The 18,926-nt window shown below is 45.8% G+C and overlaps 1 protein-coding gene across 5 annotated transcripts; it reads left to right on the top strand.

Moving 5' to 3' along the window:
* The first annotated feature begins 4,638 nt into the window (after positions 1–4,638).
* On the top strand, positions 4,639–18,632 carry Mettl21a (methyltransferase like 21A). Of its 5 annotated transcripts, XR_001785519.2 has the most exons (5): positions 4,639–7,943; positions 8,661–8,832; positions 9,896–10,007; positions 10,837–11,053; positions 16,968–17,057. XR_001785519.2 is itself a non-coding variant. In NM_001368284.1 (4 exons), the coding sequence occupies exons 2-4, from the start codon at positions 8,686–8,688 to the stop codon at positions 17,363–17,365; spliced, it is 657 nt and encodes a 218-aa protein (NP_001355213.1). In that variant the 5' UTR covers positions 7,341–7,943; positions 8,661–8,685; the 3' UTR covers positions 17,366–18,632. The 5 variants fall into 5 exon arrangements, 3 of the variants coding, with proteins under 3 accessions (NP_001355213.1, NP_001355212.1, NP_080240.1); XR_003946423.1 differs by having other exon boundaries at positions 4,639–8,832; NM_001368284.1 differs by lacking the exon at positions 10,837–11,053 and having other exon boundaries at positions 7,341–7,943; positions 16,968–18,632.
* The last annotated feature ends 294 nt before the right edge of the window (positions 18,633–18,926 follow it).

Raw genomic sequence — 18,926 nt, 5'->3', positions numbered from 1 at the left:
CATTGAAGAGATGACATGGTGGTATAGGCCTGGAGTCTCAGCAACATGAGAGGCTGAGGCAGGAAGTTCAAGTACAAGGCCAGCCTGGGCTTACAGAGTCAGTCTAAGGCTAACCTAGGCAACTCAGTGAGACCATCTCCATGTCTCCAAAAAGTAAAAAGAGGGCTGGAAAATAACTCAGCAGTAGAGTGCTTGCCTTAGTACCAGAGAAAGGGCAAGCACTGAATAGAACCTAACCTATGGAATATCATAGCTTGCAGTACAATACAGTGGTGTGTACATTGTTTCTCCTTAAGATCAAGACATTGATTGTGAGACACTGGCCAGCATCTCAAGGTACTCACCGAATAATGCTAGCCTGGGGAAGGATGAAATGCAGCCTGAAGTAGTTTCCACCGAATGCACGCTGCTGTCCCCATTGCTGTACCTGAATCATTGTAAGTCAGGGACCATCTATACTTATTTGCAGATATAACCAAGTAAAGATGAGGTAATATGGGGTTGGGGTGGGTCTGAAAACTAGTAACTGGTGTCCTATACAAAGAGGGGGCCGTGGAGACAGATGCAGAGGGAGAACATGCATGTGAAATTGGAGATAGAGCCTGGGTTTCTCTTGTTACAGCCAAGGGGTACATGGAAGACCACCAGAGGCAAGGGAGGACCCTTTTCTGAAACCTATGGAGAGAACATGGCTCTGATGATTGTGACATCCAAAATTCTTTGTGTGTACTTGTGCATGTTTCAAGGTAACTTGTTTGTTGTCCTTTTGTCAAAGCAGCCCTGGGAATGAATATAGTGGCTTGCTATCCTGGAGCCAGCTGAATGGAAGATCTGGAGAACAGGTCATGACCTTCGCTGTCCTGCTGTGGCGGGATCAAGTAGATTCTTCTGGACAGATTGTCATGGAATGAGCAGGAACTAGAATGAACTGAACTCATAATGTGATGCTGTGTGACTTTCCTGGGAAGACGTTAACACCCCAGATATGGCACTGACAACAGACACAAGGAATGATTCCACCCAAGTTCAGTGTAGTGAAGCAGTGAGATTTTGGGGGGTTACTCACAGGAGTGTGGGTGACTCAGAGGCAGCTGCATCACTCGAAAGCCCACCCCAGCCTGAGTGGTGATTCATGAAAGCCATATCCGTGGAGGTTGCTGTCCAGCTGGAATGCAGCGCCCTGCTGAGAGACTCCTCTCCTAAGAATTCTTGCTGCTTTTATAACCTTGAGAAGGGACCTTTACTAGTCTTGTAAGTTTTGTTTGCTTTCTGGGTCTCACTAGGTCCCAGGAGGGGCCTGGGAATGCTTCATTTTGGAGGAAATAGCTGCTCAGCATCTGGTCCTGACTGCGCAGATTTTAATGGTCTAGTTATAGAGTGAGGTCATTGAGAATCTTAAAACTGTAATGAGACAGTGCCTCGGGTGTAAGATAAAGAATGGTATAGCAAGTCCTTCCGTTTAACAAAACAAACGTGAAGGCAGTGAGAAGCCCTTGAAGAGACCTTCGGGCTCCTCATTGCCTTCACGATTGTTCAAAGGCTGCATAAGTAGAAAAGAGCCAGTTGTTTAAATGTGTTTCCCCAGTTCTTGTTCTGGCCTGGGTTAGGATCAATGCATGTTGTGCTGTCCAGTGGGCTTTCCTTATACTGAAAGGTGGACCTCATCACTAACCGTCCTTTCCAGAACACGAGACCAGCTCAAGGAGCTTTCGTGACTGCGAGAGTAGCACAAGTTCAGGCCCTATCCTATCAAATTCCCTGATCTCCCCGCGGCATCCGTCACCGGCTGCTGCAGGGCACATGGATAGTTTTAAGAGGTTCCTTCCAACAAGTTGGATTCGGGATCACAGAAGAGTGGCCAGGTTTGCAGGGTTGTAGAAAAAAGTGAAGGGCAAGCTTCCTGAGAGCAGCAGCCACCTAGGGAAAACCTAGAGGCAGCACCCACTGAGGAAGCAAGAAAAAGGCAAGACTAGAGACAGCTGTTCCAGATGTTCCAGGAAAGCTGCGAGGCCAGAAGGACCCGGTTACGTTCTGTGGGAAGGTCTGAGGGAGAGGGAGGGATGGACTGCAGGTCAGGGACCAGGCCACAGGAACTCTGAGGCAAGTCTGAGCCACTTACACCCCTGACTGGGCTGGAAAGGCAAAGAGCACCTTGGAGAGAAGCTTGAGAGGAAGCTAGGGAGCCTGAAGGGAACAGGAAACAAGCTGGAGTGTGTGCTTCCTGAGGGTCGGTGAGGGGACAGGACCAAGGGCATTTGTGCTGGTCTGCTATTTTGTCCTACAATGGACAGAAAGATGGAACAGAGACCATGCTTCTATGCCGCAAGTTGCTTTTTTTTTTTTTTTTTTTGAGACAGTCTCACTGTAGGTAAGATCTGACTGGCCTGAAACTCACTATGTAGACAGAGATCTTCCTGCCTCTGCCTCCTGAGTGATGGGATTAAAAGCCTTGCCACCACAGCTGGCCTGCTGTGCCATAAATATTTTCTAACTTTCTAACACATATTCAGGACAGGGTTGTTTTGGCAAATGTATGCCCAGTTAGCATCACTAAATCATGTATGAGGAACTGACAGAATGTTTGTGTTCTGTCTACTAAAAACAACCCCAAAACAAAAACAAAACAGAACAAGAAAACCCACCATTAACCTATTCATTAGGACCCTGAGTAGCATTGAGTAGTATGTATCAGACACGCAAGTAACATTACACACAAGAAATGGCACTTTATCCCATTATCCTGGTGCCCATGGGGTCCAGGAGTCCACATGTATCCACGACGGGCTTAGGACTAGAAATACCTAGAATCTGAGCTCTGCCTCTGGGTTTCTGCAAGCATCTGCTTTTCTGCTCACACAGCACTCTGACAACAGCCCCTACAAGTGTGACTTTATATCGTCTTTGTTCAAGGGATCAGCCAGATTCAGTGTGTTAGGATTGTTTTCCTTCTGCAAAGAACACCACCAAAAACAACTCAAAGGGCTTAATCTAATTAAAGAATTTAATGGCTCACACAGTGGAAAATTCTAGGTTGGCTGGATCCAGGTGGTTAGAGGTCACTAACAGGAGCTGCCTCTCCCTCTGTCAGGACTGAAAAAGTGCCCTTTTTTGTTTAATGTTGCTAGAGCGTCAGATACATACAACCCAGGATCCCAATGAATAGGTGAATGAATGTGTGTGAGTGTGTGTGTGTGTGTGTGTGTGTGTGTGTGTGTGTGTGTGTGTAAGTAAATCATGTAGACAGAACGTCAACATTCTCAGTCCTCTAACCAGTTTTCCCTGGCTCAGTTCTCTTGGACCAGATAACTAACTGGCTGGATTCAAGGTCCTCTCCTTCACCAACAGCCTGGTTTTCTGAGAATGTCGAAAAGCCACAGAATGGGCTCTGGTCAAGCTTTGGCTCAGCCACATTTTCACTTCTAGTCCATGTGGACTTCAGATGGAAGGATGTGCCCAGAGGCCAGGCCCAGGCCCCACCTTAGAACTGGATCCTAAGATAGCACACCCCAAATATACAACAGTAACAGCAATTGTTATGTGCTGTGTCCTGTCTGGGGGAAGAATTCTAAGTAGGAACTCAGTTTCTTCCTCATTTTGTAATGGTCATCTCTTTATCCTTATTTGATAGATGGAAAGCAGAACTAAATCCTCACAACTAATAGTCTCCAACTTATAATAGTCTGACCTTAATGACAGTGTGAAAATGACGTGCATTTAATAGAAACCATACTTTGAGCTTGGAGCTTTTCCCAGGCTGGTGATAGATGCAGCAGGAACCTCCCTTGGAATGCTGAACAGTGCACCAAGCTACAGCTTCCAGTCAGCAGCACAGAGGGCTGTCTGCAGCAGTCTGTGTTGCTAAGCTGCTCGCTGCTCCTTAGGTGCAGTGTATTCTGCGCATTCTCAACTCAGTATTGTTTTACTGGCAATGAGCTGAGCCGATTCAGAACTTGGACCCCAGAAGCTGGACTTTTGACCATCCGTAGGAGAGACCTGCTCCAGGAAAATAGGAAATAGACCGTAGGCAGGCAGCAAAAGCAAATGCCCACAGCAACTCTGACTCCTTCTCTGTAAAGCCTTAGGCTGGACTTCCAGCTTGGTCAGACGTGAGAAGAAGAGTAAGGAATCAGGTTGTAGCAAGGTGACTGCTGCTTCTGTGACCTCAAACATGGACAAATTCCAGAAAACAGGAAGGACAGAAGAAGTGTCCTTCTCTGCGATTCTTCTTGAAGGTGCTGCGTGATGGCAGTAGGCAGTTCTTGTTTTGTTGATGAAGAGGTGTTGCAGGGTAGAGCTGGGGGCAGGGATGGGTCAGTGGGTAAGCCACTTGCTATGTAAGTGAGGGCCTGAGTTGGGCCCATGGTCCCCAGGACTAGTAAGGCCATGTGTTTATACCTCAGTGTTCTTACAGTGATCTAGAAGACAGGAGGCCTCTCAAAGCCTGAAGGCTAGCTGACCTGGCATGGGCAGCTGTGGACAACAATGACATCCTGATCCAAATGAGGGCTGCACCCAGGGTTTTCCTTTGACTTCCACTGAGGTGCCATGGCACACACGCAGCTGTACATACACATACCCCGCCCCCCCAATCTCCCTCTCTCCCCCCACCCACACACACGGGGGCGAGGAGCAAATGAGCAAGAGAGCTAGATTTATTGCAGCAGGGAGGGAACTTCCCACCTATCTATATTTAATAATCGTGTCTTTGAACAAGCTGACAGTAGACTGTAACAGAAGGAAAGGCGATTCCATTTTATGCATGGGTGAACCAGAGGAAAGGAAAATGAATACCCCTAAGCCTTCATGAGATCTGGAAACTTAGAGAGGATCCTGGACTACAGAGAGCAACAGGAGCATGGGCCTCCTTGAGGAAGGTGTTGAGAGCAAGCTGTGAGAGGAAGGAGGGAAAGTCTGAGAATATTTTGGTGAGCCCCAAAAGCTCCTGGGTAAGGAAAATTGCTCATAGCGACAGAAACCATCTGAACATGACAATGACCTCCTATGGTTCTGCCTCCTCTAGTTGAGGAGCTTCACAAGAGAGAGCATATATGACAATCAGTTTCTTTTCTGGAAGCTATCCAAAGAGATGAAGCAAACTCAAGAGAAAGCCCCTAGTAACATCCATAGAAAATAGCATCCCCAGCCTCTGCACTTCAGTGTGGCATTCCCTGAACTCCTTCACTGTCAGCTAACTACCTCTGGCCTATTTGTATGTAGCCTACCCTGAGTATGCAGGAAGGCAGCCAGCCATCACTCTGTGAAGGGGCACAGGGAGGCTACATGTCTGAAGGGAACCAAGCTTGTTCCCTGTTTTGTCATATCCCAGGAAAGGACCACAGGAAGGAGCCCAGGGCATCTTTCTATAAGGAAAAAGCACAATCGTTATATTTAGATATATTTCCGAATCACCCCAGACAATGCAAAAAGTAGACCCTTTTGCATATCCTCAGAAAAACTGAAAGGAAGGCCAGGGTTGTTGGCTCACACATCAACATCTCATTCAGCAAGCCGAGGCAGGAGGATTGTCATGAGTTTAAGACAAGGCCAAGCGGTAGAGCGAGAACCTGCCTGAAAGAAAACTGAACAACCAAAACCAAGGGAGGCTGCCAGTGAAGTGTCCTCTCTGTTCTTAGAGGTACAACGTGGTTAAGGAGTCGAGTCCTCTTAACTGACAATGACACCTGGGAGTCAAGAGGACGAGGAAGATCTTACAAGCCTTGAAGGTCTCCAAAAGAATTCCTACCTTGCCAAACAGTCACACTAAAACATGTACCTCATTAATTTTGTATGAATCTTTTGAGGGCACATACATGTTTACGGTATGTGTGCTTTGTGCATACAGGGGACTGAAGAGGACACTGGGTCCGTGGCACTTAGGTGGAGTCTTGGATTTTTGTAAGCCATCATGTGGGTGCTGGGTTCTGATCCTGCATCCTTTGCAAGAGCAAAAGGCGCTCTCAACCACTAAGTCATTTCTCCAGCCCCTCTACCTCACTCACATTGGAAGTCTCCCAAGTTGTTAGCACCCCCCGTTGTGGTACCACCTAAGCAATGCTGCAGCACGCTCTGTTCTCCACGATTACAAAGGTTTCTTTCTCACTCCTGTTTCAGTTGTGAAGCTCCAACCGGGGACCTGGTGCTAAAGAGAGCCTGGATGTTAAGACACAAGCCTTGGCTAGGCATGGTGACACACAACCTGTAATCTCAGCACTTGCCAGTCTGGGGCAGGTGCATCTGAGTTTGAAGCCAACCTGGTACATATATAGTGAGTTCCTGGGCAGACAAGGCTATGTAGAGAAGAGAGATCCTGTTTTAAACTAAACCAAACCAAAGCCCTGGGATAGTGAGAAAGGAGCAACTACCCAGCTGCGAGGGGCTCTTTCACCCACGTTCTGATGGTAAGAACAATTTGTATGGTCAAGTATGAACTAAGGATAGGAAAATCCCTGGGCATATTAAAGACAGCCATATAGCAGGCTGAGCACTTAAATATGTACTCTATCAAATGCTCATTACTCTCTCCCCCAAGGATTAAACAAGTCTTTCTTCTCAGATATTTAGAGGCTCACCAGTGGTTTCTGTTTGTGCTCTCTTTAATGTCTACACTGCTATAGATGTTGATTTTCCTAAGCGGATGTGTGCCCTTTCTAAGCAAGTCGGCAATAATTACAACTCTGGGAGCTAGGAGGGGCAAAAGGAACACGGTAAGTAAATGTAATGTTGCAAATGCTCTTGTTGGCAGTGTGCTGGAGAGCTTGGGGGAAGTTTTAAAGTCATATACATATGTATGCAATCCTCCCCTGTGTGTGTATACATTTTCAGTGGAAAGATGGAGAATAGGGAGACAGAATGGTTAGCTAGATCCCAGGAATCTGGGGAGGTCAACCCATTTACATTTTTGAATGTTTTTCTGACCCAAAGTCTACACTTTCCTGTGCCTAGTTTAGGTCCCCAAAAGAAAGAAATAAAACAGAAAACACACGGAAGAAAGGTATTTCTTCTTCTAGTAACTACATATCAACGTGGTGTGGTCTTTTCACTTGTGCGTATTCACTGATGAAATCGGATTAGCTCTCTCTAGCGCAAAAACGTGAGCTTTAATAAGAAAAGGAAAAGGGGAAGCTGAGAAGCCGAGATAGCACAAAGCCATGGAGCAAGTAAGGAGAAAACTTACTAAGAGAAAAAACGGAGGAAGAAAAGACCCAAACAGGAAACTCAGTAACTTGAGGAAAGGGCTCTTACTGGTCCCCAGTTTACTGCAGGCCACTTGTCCCCAGTCTCCCGCAGCTGGTGCTGGAATGTGGAGGTCAGGCGCGCCCCCTGCCGGCCGGGAGAGGCGAGGGCGGTCGCGGCTCGGCAGGGTCCGGCACGCGGAGACCCTTGGGTGGCCAGGTCCGGGGATGGAGTTTGCAGCCGAGGCTGCCGGCCAGGATTTAGAAAGGCGTCCATTTCGGCCAGCAGAGTGGCGGCGTGGAGCGACGCGAGCGCCCGAGCGCATGTGGTCGGGCTCAAAACCCGGCCTGGGCGTCGCACGCCCACTCCCCAGCCGCGCCGTGGTTAGGGATGCTCGGTAGTGTTCTCTCCCACTTCACTGCCACCAAACGCGGTGACTACGTTTAGTTCTCTACTTCGCTACGCATCCTTGGGCGCCAACGTCGCCGACTAACTGTCCACTTTAAGGTCGGCCTTTCTCCCATGCAAGGCACCCCACGCCCCTGTGCACTCGCCCTCCCTGGCGCCCCAAAACCGTAGGGCCTCACAGGAACTACACAGCACGGGCCAGGGGAAAGCGGCGGTACCGGGGAAGGGGACCGGAAACCCGCGTCTCTCTTCCCGGAACCAGCTTCCACCGCCTTCTGCCAATCCAGCCTTTTAAGGAGGAGCTCCGCACAGCGACTGGGCAAGGCTGTGCGCTTGCGCGGCTCGGGTACCCTCCCGGAACCGTGAGTATCTACGTGGAGGCACTGCAGGGTGGCCAGCGGGCTGTGTGGGCGCCAAGCCTCCACCCGAGGGTCCGAAAGGAGTCTCTGCAGAGCCCTGCTCCCACCATGCTGGGTTCCCGGGACTCTTTCGTGGGCGCGAGGGAAGCGCATCTGTGGCCCCCGGGTGTCGTGCGGGACGTGCTTTTTGTCCCGCGGGTTGTCCGCCAGTATTGTCCGCTCCAGCCCCCAGGGTGACTCCATCCACTCTGCCGTAGGGAGCCTTCTAGGGTCAAAAGGCAGGGCGAACCCTTAGGATTTAGCAGAAGTACGCATTTGGCTCCTTTGTCCTAGCTGAACATGAGGATGTAGGTTGGCGGACCAAACAAACAAAAATGTGGGAGCTGGGTCCAGACAGATCAGGTGCCCAGGGCCGTCACTGTCACTTCGTGTACCGTTCTTTATGTAATGCCCAAGTAGTAACAGGAGCCTGTAGGGTGCCACAGTAGTTAGAGATTTCTAGGCGTTTCCTCCTCAGAGTTATTAGTTGACACCAATTCAGAGCCAATTTTCACTTCCCTCAAGTCTCGGAGGAAAAGCTGTTGAAGAAATTGGATGCACCTCAGTCTATTTCTTAGTTTGAACTTGTAATAACGTCAACAGCTTTTCCAAGTTACTTAAGTAAGATACAGCACTCAACTTCTGACTCTGGTGACACTCAGGATTCTTTTTGCATGACAGGTCTCAGCAGAGATAGACAGAAGAAATGGCCCTGGTACCCTATGAGGAGAGCGCGGCAATAGGGCTCCAGAAATTCCATAAGCCTCTCGCCACCTTCTCTTTTGCGAACCACACCATCCAGATCCGTCAGGACTGGAGGCAACTGGGAGTTGCTGCAGTGGTGTGGGATGCGGTAAGTCAGCACTGCAGGGCCTTTGAAAACATCCACAGTTGCAAGACTGTATTCTAAAAAGGAAATTGATGGCTTTATTGAGATATGATTCATATATAGTCTCCACCAATGTAAAGTCTGCAAAAACACTGGGTGGTTCAGCACATCCATGGTAGTACACCCATTACATTATTTACAGTTTTTCATGGTCCCTGCATCTCCTTGCCCACCAGGCATTCCCTTTGCCCCCTTACATACATTGCACTTTGCAAAGCTGAGGGAAGTGAAATGACTTAGTTAGCTGCCCAGTGAGGACCGGAAGACTGAAAAGAAAGCGTGGGCCTGACTGCTCTGGGCTCATTAAGTTTGTTTCTGAAAAAACACACAAAGAATGTGTAGAGTCAGAGTCCGAAACTGACGTCATGGTTTCAGTTTTTCATGGTTTGGAAAGATTATTGCTTTTCTGCTTCTTATGAAGAGTCTGTCTTCAGCTGTTAAATAAATGATTGGCTTAAAGACTTGTACTCCTAGGGTATAGCTCCGGTGGGGGCGGGGGAGGGGTAAAACTTATTGAGTTGTAAGCAAATGCTCAGCATGTGAAATTCCAAAACTTTCGGTGAAACCCTACCCGCTGATGCCCAGAACATGCCCATGGTCCCTGTGGGACAGTGACTCAGCGTCACGGCTCAGGCAGCTGTGAGCACTGAGACTCGTCCTTCTAGCATGGCTTAGGAACCAGACAGCCCCTTGAAGAAAATCAAAGATTCACGTCATTTCTTCCAGAGCAGTTTTGTAAACTTCATGGAGCTGTGCTGTGATCCAGGAGGAAATGAAGCTTTTTAGCTAAGCTGCCCGGTAGCTATCTTACTGCAGCAGCAGCAGCAGCAACTAAGTTCCTGTGCTTTGGGAATTGTACTTTTCAGGCAGGGAGGGAGGGAGAGGAGAGGGAGGAGAGAAGAAAGGAACGGGGAGAATAGGAGTATCTTCATTCACTGTTTCTTCCTGCCAGCATTCGGCATCCTGAAGCGACAGCTCTGCAAACGCTTGCTGACCTCAGTCATGTTCACATTGTGTTTTGACTCAGGCTGTCGTCCTTTCCATGTATCTGGAGATGGGTGCTGTGGAGCTCAGGGGCTGCTCTGCTGTGGAGCTGGGTGCTGGCACAGGGCTGGTGGGCATAGTGGCTGCCCTGCTGGGTAAGTGCAATGGTCTGGCTCACCCCTTATGAGCAGGGTACACTTGCTGTCTCCGTAGCAGAAAACACATGGTTGGGATTCCCCTTTCTGAGTTAGCTTCTCTCTCCCGTCCTGTAGACAACCCTTGTATACGGTCTTTTTGGTTTAAATGTCCGTAGACTACTAGACTTAATTTCGTGAGGTAAGTACAACAGACCATCATAATCCTTTCTTGTTGAGGAAACAGCTGGTTTTTTCCTCCTAGGGAGGGTGGGTCCCTCAAGTGTCCCCCACTGACATTTTAAGAAATTATATTAACAGTATAATTCTTAGTTGATAACCTCTATCTGAGACAGGCATTGACTTTTTTTTCTTGCTGGAGACAATAGTCTCCTGAGGTCCTCCTGAGTAGCTGGGATTACAGACATGCTGCACCGCTGTGCGTGGCTGCTTTGACCATTTTTAAGTTGCATTGTTCTCTTTTTTCCCCCCACTGTTGACTTCTTTCTACAACTTCTGACTCATTGTTTACGTTGTCGGCGATAACTAACTTTTAGTTCAGCATCTATCATGCCAACCACCCAAGTATTGTCACCTGGGGCTCTTCTTACGGTGTGGTTTCCGATTCAGTGGCTCCGGAGTGGGACTTTAGAGCTTGTTTTGTAAAAAGCTTCCAGGATAATTATGCCAATGCTACAGGTTCTCAGAGCACACTAATAGTGTGTGTGTGTGTGTGTGTGTGTGTGTGCGCCTTGAATTATTTGTGCTCTACCCATGCTTTAGGCCCAACCTAAGCCCCTCTTGTCCCACCCTTTTTTTTTTTTTTCTTCTGTTTCCTTTTCTGTTTCAGTGCCGAGTTCTGTGTTGTTTTGTTCAGTCTTGATTAGAGAGGCAGAGATGGTGGACATAAGCATCTTAGAGCCGGAGAGATGGCTCAGTGGTTAGGAACCCTGGCCGCTCTTCCAGAGGACCTGGGTTTGATTCCATCCCCCACGTGGCTGCTCAGAAAAGCCTGTAACTTCAGTGCCAGCGGATCCAGCATTCTCTTCTGGCTGTGTAGAAACTGTGTAAGTGCTATACAGACACGTACCCAGGCAAGACACCTATCCACGTGAAACTGAAGGTTAATATTCTTAGAGTACATATTGATTGATTCTTCTGTCCGTCTGGAAGCAAAATAAGCCATTGGTGAGACTCTTGTTGGCCGTGTGTCATTTTTTTATCCTCCAATGGTCCTTATAAACATTACCATTGATGTCATATACTATTTTTAATTTTGTTTTTCAACTGAAACTGGCATTTTGAGATATTAAGCCACATTTAGTGTCCTTATCAGCAGAGATTCAGGACTCAAAGAAATGTCAGCTCAAACTGAGGTTCTTGGTATGCTAACTAGTCCCCCCCATCTCCCTCCTCCCCTGATTTTCTACTGTAAGCATAGGCTTCTTGCAAAATTTTGTTGGCTGGTATAGAGACATGTTACTGCATAAATTTATAGTTGTAGTTATAATTAATTTTGACACCTCGTTTGTTCCATTTGTTTGAGCTTGGGCACAATATTAACCTCTAAACACTGACTTCTCCATCTGTAAAATGGGGGTAGTGATAGCATTTGCTCCTCAGTGAGGCTCAAGATGGGCTAGTTTCCATCTATATGTAATCAGCTAGGTTAGCTCTTTAGCTGACAAAAGATGTGCTCTGTGGTGTGTGAGTGTGTATATATATATGTATGCATGTGTGCTATGTGTGTATGTGGGCAGTGTATGTGAATGTGTGTGTATGTATGCATGGTGTGTGAGAGTGTATATGTATGCATTGTGTATGTGTGTGTATATGTATGTATACATAATGTGTGTAAGTATAAGTATGTGGTGTGTATGAGTGTGTATATGTATGTGGTGTGTGTATGTATGTATGTATATATTTGTGTGTTTGTATGGTATAGTTTAAAAGATCCTTATATTCTGTATATATTAATTAATGCTGGAAATTAATACAGTGGCAATTATTCCTTAACCATTCTTTTCCCAAATAACCACACAGAGACCTTTTAATATTACAATACCTTAGGGCTTAGCTGGGTAGACTCTCAACAAGCTCATCTAACTTAACCCATCCACCTAGCCCCATCCAACCACGTGGCAAGCTATACCTTCCAGGCCTGTAGTCATATCCATCTCTCTTCATGTCTCCTGGCAAAAAAGGCTTTCCTCCTCCTTTTCAGAGTTCCTGTCCCCTTCCCCAAAGTCCTACCTGTCACTTCCTGCCCAGCTAATTGTCCATCAGATTTTTATTAAAGCCAATCAGAGAATGCTTTAGGTAGGTGAGGAAGGACAGACACAATTTCACGCAGTGAGTGTACCACCAACAGTGTAGGGTAGGTGAGTGTGTGTGTGTGTGTGTGTGTGTGTGTGTATGTGTGTGTGTGTCGGTGGCTATTCTGGGTGCTTCTGTTTTTAATGAGAAGTCTGGAGCCGTGGGGTTAAAGAAGTCAGGTTTAGGTTCCTCAGACGCTATTTTAGAATGAAGGATAGCAGTTGCTTCAGGTGTCTGTGTCTTAGGCTGAGGCTCTTCACTCATTCTTGAACAGTGCCAACCGCTCAGACACTGGGGTACTTGGCTAGTTTGTGAGTAAGTCACGAACAAGCTAGGGCCTAGAGAGATGGCTCGGCAGTGATGAGCATATTATGATGACCTGCTCTGCACAGCACTTCAGTTTAGTTCCCAGCACCTACATCAGGTGACTGACAACTGACTGTAAGTCCAGCTCAGGGGGATCCAACACCCTCTTCTGGACTCTGGGCACTTACACTCACACATGCACACACACACACACACACACACACACACATACACACAGACACACAGTTTAAAACTTAAAAAGGGGCTGTAATGGGATCTGATGCCCTCTTCTGGTGTGTCTGAAGATAGCTGCAGTATACTTATATACAGAAAATAAGTAAAGAATTCTTAAATAAATAAATAAAAAAAAAACTTAAAAGGAAAAATGAGCCAACCATATTGAAGACTCTTTGGATATTTTTCTCTATAAAACTGATGTAACTTTATTACAAAAATAATTATCTTTGAAACAGGTGTCCTGTTTGCATTTTGATATATTTCCTTTCATATGCTTTTTTCATCTGTATTTACATATTCACAGTTGTCATTATGGCTATATATGTTTGTGTCTGTACATGTGTGTGTGCATATCTTCATATGCCTATCATAAGCATTTTGTTGCTATATGATTTTCCTACTCAGTATGAAGTATTAGATAGGAGAGATTTTGATGTTAAAAATTGAGAGTAAGAAAGCTTTAAAAATAGAAACAGAACTAAAACAGTGATTTTGAAACATTGGAAAGGGGTTGATTGTTCCCTTTTTAAAGTTTGTGTTTTGGTAATTTTAGTCAATTGTCCCTGACTGCAGTGGTTACTTAGAAAGTAAAGTGCCTGCTAGCTGGGCGGTGGTGACGCACGCCTTTAATCCCAGCACTTGGGAGGCAGAGACAGGTGGATTTCTGAGTTCAAGGCCAGCCTGGTCTACAGAGTGAGTTCCAGGACAGACAGGGCTATACAGAGAAATCCTGTCTCGAAAAGCCAAAACCAAAGACAATAACAACAACAACAAAGAAAGTGCCTGCTAGATCAGTGTAGGTAGCACACAGTAAACAGACAGGCAGAGCAGCATCGTAGGAAGCTTACTTATGCTCTAAGTCTGGAGTGAAGAACAAGGCAAAGACAGGCACAAAAAGGTTAAAAGAAGTAAAGGATGCTCTGCGGAACGTCAGTATTGGGCGTGAGGCTTTCGAAGTGAAGGAGCAGTTCCTGTGTGGCAGATGGGCTGTGTATTCAGGGTCAGTAGAGTAGGCCTGTGTCATTCATTAGTAGGTCTGATCATGAGTTCTCAAGTGTTGACAAAGGGTTAACAAGTAAGTCACCTCCCCAAGGTTGCAAAGCTATGAATCATGGTGAGACTTTGAATCTAGTTCTGGCTTTCAAACTCAGAGCTTGAATTAAAAAAAAAAAAAATCCCTGAATCTTTATGCTAATTGGGAACTATTTCTAGATGGGGGGGGAGGGAGGGGAATCCCATTTTTGAAGCTAGGATTTGGTAGGTTGGGTTGGGTCAGAGAATCTGCATTTTAAAAAATGTGTAATTTGATGCCCAGTTAAATCTGGAGACCCTGTCCTAAAATATAATGCTTAGGAAGGTGCCGTCTGTTGAGTAGCTGCCATCCTACTACAGCTTTCTGCTGAGCCTTGGACCTGTGCTTCTGAAACGAGCGTGGCTCCCTGGCTCTTTCCCAGTACCTCGAGTGGCACAAGACAACGCATGGATATCTCTTCCCTTTCCTCCTTGGTTTGGAGTTAGTGCCATTGTCTACACAGTCACCCAGGAGTTGAAGGATTTGCTGTGTATTTAGTCTCATTCTTAGAACAGCCTTCTGTGACAAGTAGACCTGACTGACTTGCTGTTCTCTTCATGTGCTGTAATGAAGGGGACCACAGAGGTGATGGATTGTGGTTAGATTTCAAATTCAGTTGCCCTGGCCTCTGTGGAGTCTGTCTTAACTCTCTCTCTCTAATGCTGACTTGAGCCTTCACCGTCTGTCCCATGTATGACCATAGCCGCCTTCCACCTGGTCCTTCTGCTTTCTCAGACTTGCTTCCTGGAGTAACTGCCAGATAGTTAGCTAAAGTGTACAATTAACTGATGTGCTCTGTGTTTAAACGCATCTTTCTGTTGCTACGGACTCCATCCCGGGCTTGTAGGCAAGGCTTTGTAGGCAATCTCATTCTGCAGTTCATTGGCTTCTTCCATGTTTTGTGGAGTTTTACCTAGAACGGCCTTTCCCTTTCCCAGCTCACGTGGCCTCGTCTCACACGTAAGTTCAGGCTGTCCTTCCTTTGGCCTCTCCCTCTGAACACTTGCTTTCTGGTGCACAGCTGCCCCGCCTCCCACTTCGTCATCCCACTGCGTCACAGTTATTCTTAGCTTTCTCTCACTCAGGACTGTGCTCCAGGTAAGGGTTTTCTTGCTCAGCTTTGTGTCTTTAGCACATGGTATATGTCTGAATGTTTAATCAAAAATAAAGCAGTATTTGTAAACAAAAACTAAAAGCAATGACAAAGGTTTACACATTGTTTTCCGTTCCTGAGTGACAGCCCATTGTGTTTTTACTAGGTCTGTTTTCATTGTCATTCATGGACTAAATTAGCTTGCTTTTCTATTAGCAGTACTTACCTTACAGGAATCACTGTCTTCGTGTTTGGCCCAACATCATGCCCTTCCTACCTTGCTCATGAGGCTGTAACCAACCTAAGTAAAATTCGGGTTCTCCTGCCAGGGTTCACAGACCTGTGCTGGGTCAGCTCTGTGGCTGGAGTGAGCTGGGTCTCTCCTGGCTGGCGGTGGTCACTTGTGTTTGTAAATTGGTAGATGTTAGGGTAACGTTCGTTGATATTACAATCCTATGTCAGGTCTGGGACGCCTTGTAAGATAATAGTACCTAGTCGGTAGGGATCTACTTGCTTTCCTACCCAGGATAGACTTAGAGAAGTTATCAGGGTTAAATGCTGAGGTGACGCTTAAACGAGTAGAGCACTGAGTCCTGCTAAGAACTACACAGATATAAGGAAACAGTCAAACCAGGAAGGCTGCCTGCAGTTTTCATTATCAGAGAACAGTCATTGAATTGTGCTTTTGGGCAACACTGTGGGTGAATCATTAGAGTGGCATAGGCCCAGGCTTGGAGACTCGGACAGCTTGGGCATTTTGATTGGCAGCACCATCTGTAAAGCTCAGATATAATTGCATACCGCCTTAGTGTTTTAGCAAGATAAGAAACACCTGGTGTGAGCTGCCACTGGAAGGGGTTGGGGGCCTTTGGGAGATTAGAAAAGTATGTAGAAAGGAAAGATACTATTATGAAGGAATAAAACAATTTTAAGTTTTAGATTTTCTGATGTCAGAACTAGACCTGACTCCACTTTGTAATGGTTTGATGTAGTTCAGTCTTCTTTTACCCACATTGGTTTAGAAAAGTAGATGTTACAGTTCATTGTCTAATAGCCCATAAAGACAGATGAATAAAATACTGTGCATCAATTTCCTCCTCTGCATGTAGAACAGCATTTGGAGAACATGTTACACATGAACCTGGCACACACTAAGTCTGCACGCTAACTCAGAAGACAGTTTCTCCTAAGTTATGTTGTATCACACAAACAGCTTAGCTGCTTCAGAATAGCATCGTAGTGGCCTGGAAATTCTCAGTAGCTGAGTTGTCTCTTGTGAGTGTGTTTTAACCTTAGTTCCTCTAAAGCAGACTTTGTTTGTTTGTTTGTTTGTTTTTTGTTTTTGTTGTTGTTGTTTTTTTGAGACAGGGTTTCTCTGTGTAGCCCTGGCTGTCCTGGAACTCACTCTGTAGACCAGGCTGGCCTCGAACTCAGAGATCTGCCTGCCTCTGCCTCCCAAGTGCTGGGATTAAAGGCGTGCACCACTACACCCGGCTTAAAGCATAATTTTTTTGGTTTGTATTTGTATCTTTTTATCTTGATAGCTATATTCTGCTGCTTGATTTTCTATTCTTGGATTGTACTGTACCCTGAGCCCTACTGATTTGAAGGTTATGACCCAATGAATCCAGCTGAATGGTGACTACTCATGAAGCTTGGAGAATTCAGGGGCACTGGCTTGTGTTACTCTGTGACTCTACAATATACCTATGCCACTCTAATGATTCACCCACTTTGGCAAACAGTAGGTGTGGCACAGAAGCAAGCTGATCATTTATTTCTATTTACACAGCATAAAAAGAGTTCTGTTCTGGTCTGGTTACCTGCCTGCAGAAGGGTATGGTATTCTGCAAAATAGCTGGATATTTAGAGAATGCCCTGTGTTAACTAGATAAGACTCTCCATTTACTACGGTCGTACGATGTTCACCTTCCTTTCTTTTTGTTCCACATTGTAGGTGCTCAGGTGACTATCACGGATCGGAAAGTAGCATTAGAGTTTCTTAAGTCAAACGTTGAAGCCAACTTACCTCCCCATATCCAACCTAAGGCTGTTGTTAAGGAGCTGACTTGGGGACAAAATTTGGAAAGTTTTTCACCTGGAGAATTTGATCTCATACTTGGAGCTGATGTCATATACTTAGAAGATACCTTCACAGACCTTCTTCAAACACTGGGACATCTCTGTAGCAACAATTCTGTGATTCTTTTAGCTTGCCGAATCCGCTATGAACGGGATAGTAACTTCTTAACAATGCTGGAGAGGCAATTCACTGTGAGTAAGGTTCACTACGATCCTGAGAAGGACGTACACATTTACAAAGCACAGAAGAGAAACCAGAGGGAGGACTTGTAGCGGGCAGTATTTTCTAAGAATTGAATGTACCAGGTAAGGTCTTACAGCTAGAACTCTTAGCCATGTTAATGACGTGGCTGACTGCAAGTCAGTCCGCTTAGAGCTGCTCAAGGAACAAAGCACATGTGTACTTTGTAGTCGGTGCCTTGCCTCATAGCTGTAACTGTCAGCCAGATTGGCTCACTTCTGCAAGTGGACTTGTGAGGTCTGGCTGGTGTTTCGTTCTTATCCTGTGTGCTCACTGGGTAAGCAGTCCCCACTGATGGAGACTGGTGACCTGGAGAGTCAGTCAGACATTCTGGGATGGATTTTGTCTCAGTTTCCTTGTCTGCTGAGTGTAAACAGATTTATTACATATATTCCCTGAAATGTGTGTACTGTTGGAGTCTCTTGTGTTTAGTCTTTTTTGTGTCGGCCGTGGGCTGGTCTGAAACCGCAGGCCAGGCTGACCTCAAGCTTGCAGTGACTGTCTTCCCTCTGCCGCCAACTGCTGGGATTACAGGTGTGTGCCATGCCACCTGGCTGACTGTTTAGTTCTTAAGCCCCTTGAGATGAAGATGAGTTCTCTGGGTCTCATGTCATACCTTTTTACCAGATTTCAGGAGCAAGTATATAAGCAATGAAATAAAAATAAAATTTTACATTTGAAATTACCTAAACTTGTAGGTTAGAAATTACTTCTAAAACCATGCTTTTGTTTGTTTCAACTTTGCTGTTTCTCAGTTTTGCTGTATCTATTTCTTAGGGTTTTTTTTTTTTTCCTTCTAGTATGTCAGTTTTTCAGAGTTCAATCTCATTTCTTCACAAAGGTCAGCTCCCATGGTGCAGTCTGTATTGTACCTATAATCACCCACTTGGTCTACAGCTCCTGGTGGGCTGCAAGCTGCGGGGAGGCCTTGTAGCTTTGCTTACCCAGGGTCCAGTAAAAACCAAGTAGTCAAGGAGAATTTCAGTTATAGGTAATTGATGTTTCGTGGTGTTAAGGATCAAAACCAGGGTTTTACAGACCCTCGGCAAACATTAGCCTTGAGTTATTACGTCCCCAGCCAAAGGTTACTAGTTTTTTGTTTTCTCTGGGTAGACTTTATGAATAATGTTATCAGTACAAGCTTCTTCTTTTACATTAAAGCTTGACTAAAAGCTTAAGCAGTTTAGAGCATAGCTATTATAACTGCACAGTGGCAGTGGGTGATAGAAATTTGTTGAATAGACTATTCAAAGTAAGACCTTTTTTTAAAAATTATTAAATATTTTGGATATAAGAGTACCTGTCAGTGTTGTCTTCTGTATCTACTTAAAATGGTGATTGTATTATTGGTCATGGTCATTTCTAGGCAAACAGAGGATTGTGTGTGTGCATTAGGGGTACAGAAGTCTAAGTGGGAATGCTTCCAAGATGACATCCCAAGAGGGAGGGTGAGAACAGCAGGCCTCAACTGGTTTGCGTGGCACCTGGAAAAGTACTCTAATTCTTTAGAGCTGGGATTCCCTGATTGGCCTTTTACATCTATGTGATCTGGTGATTAGGGCACACCCTTGGCCTGAAGAAAATACCCGTAAA

The sequence above is a fragment of the Mus musculus genome, chromosome 1, assembly GCF_000001635.26.
Source record: "Mus musculus strain C57BL/6J chromosome 1, GRCm38.p6 C57BL/6J".
In the NCBI taxonomy this organism is placed as follows: Eukaryota; Metazoa; Chordata; class Mammalia; order Rodentia; family Muridae; genus Mus; species Mus musculus.
The sequence above is the reverse complement of the archived record's forward strand: the minus strand, read 5'-3'. Positions and strand labels throughout refer to the sequence as shown.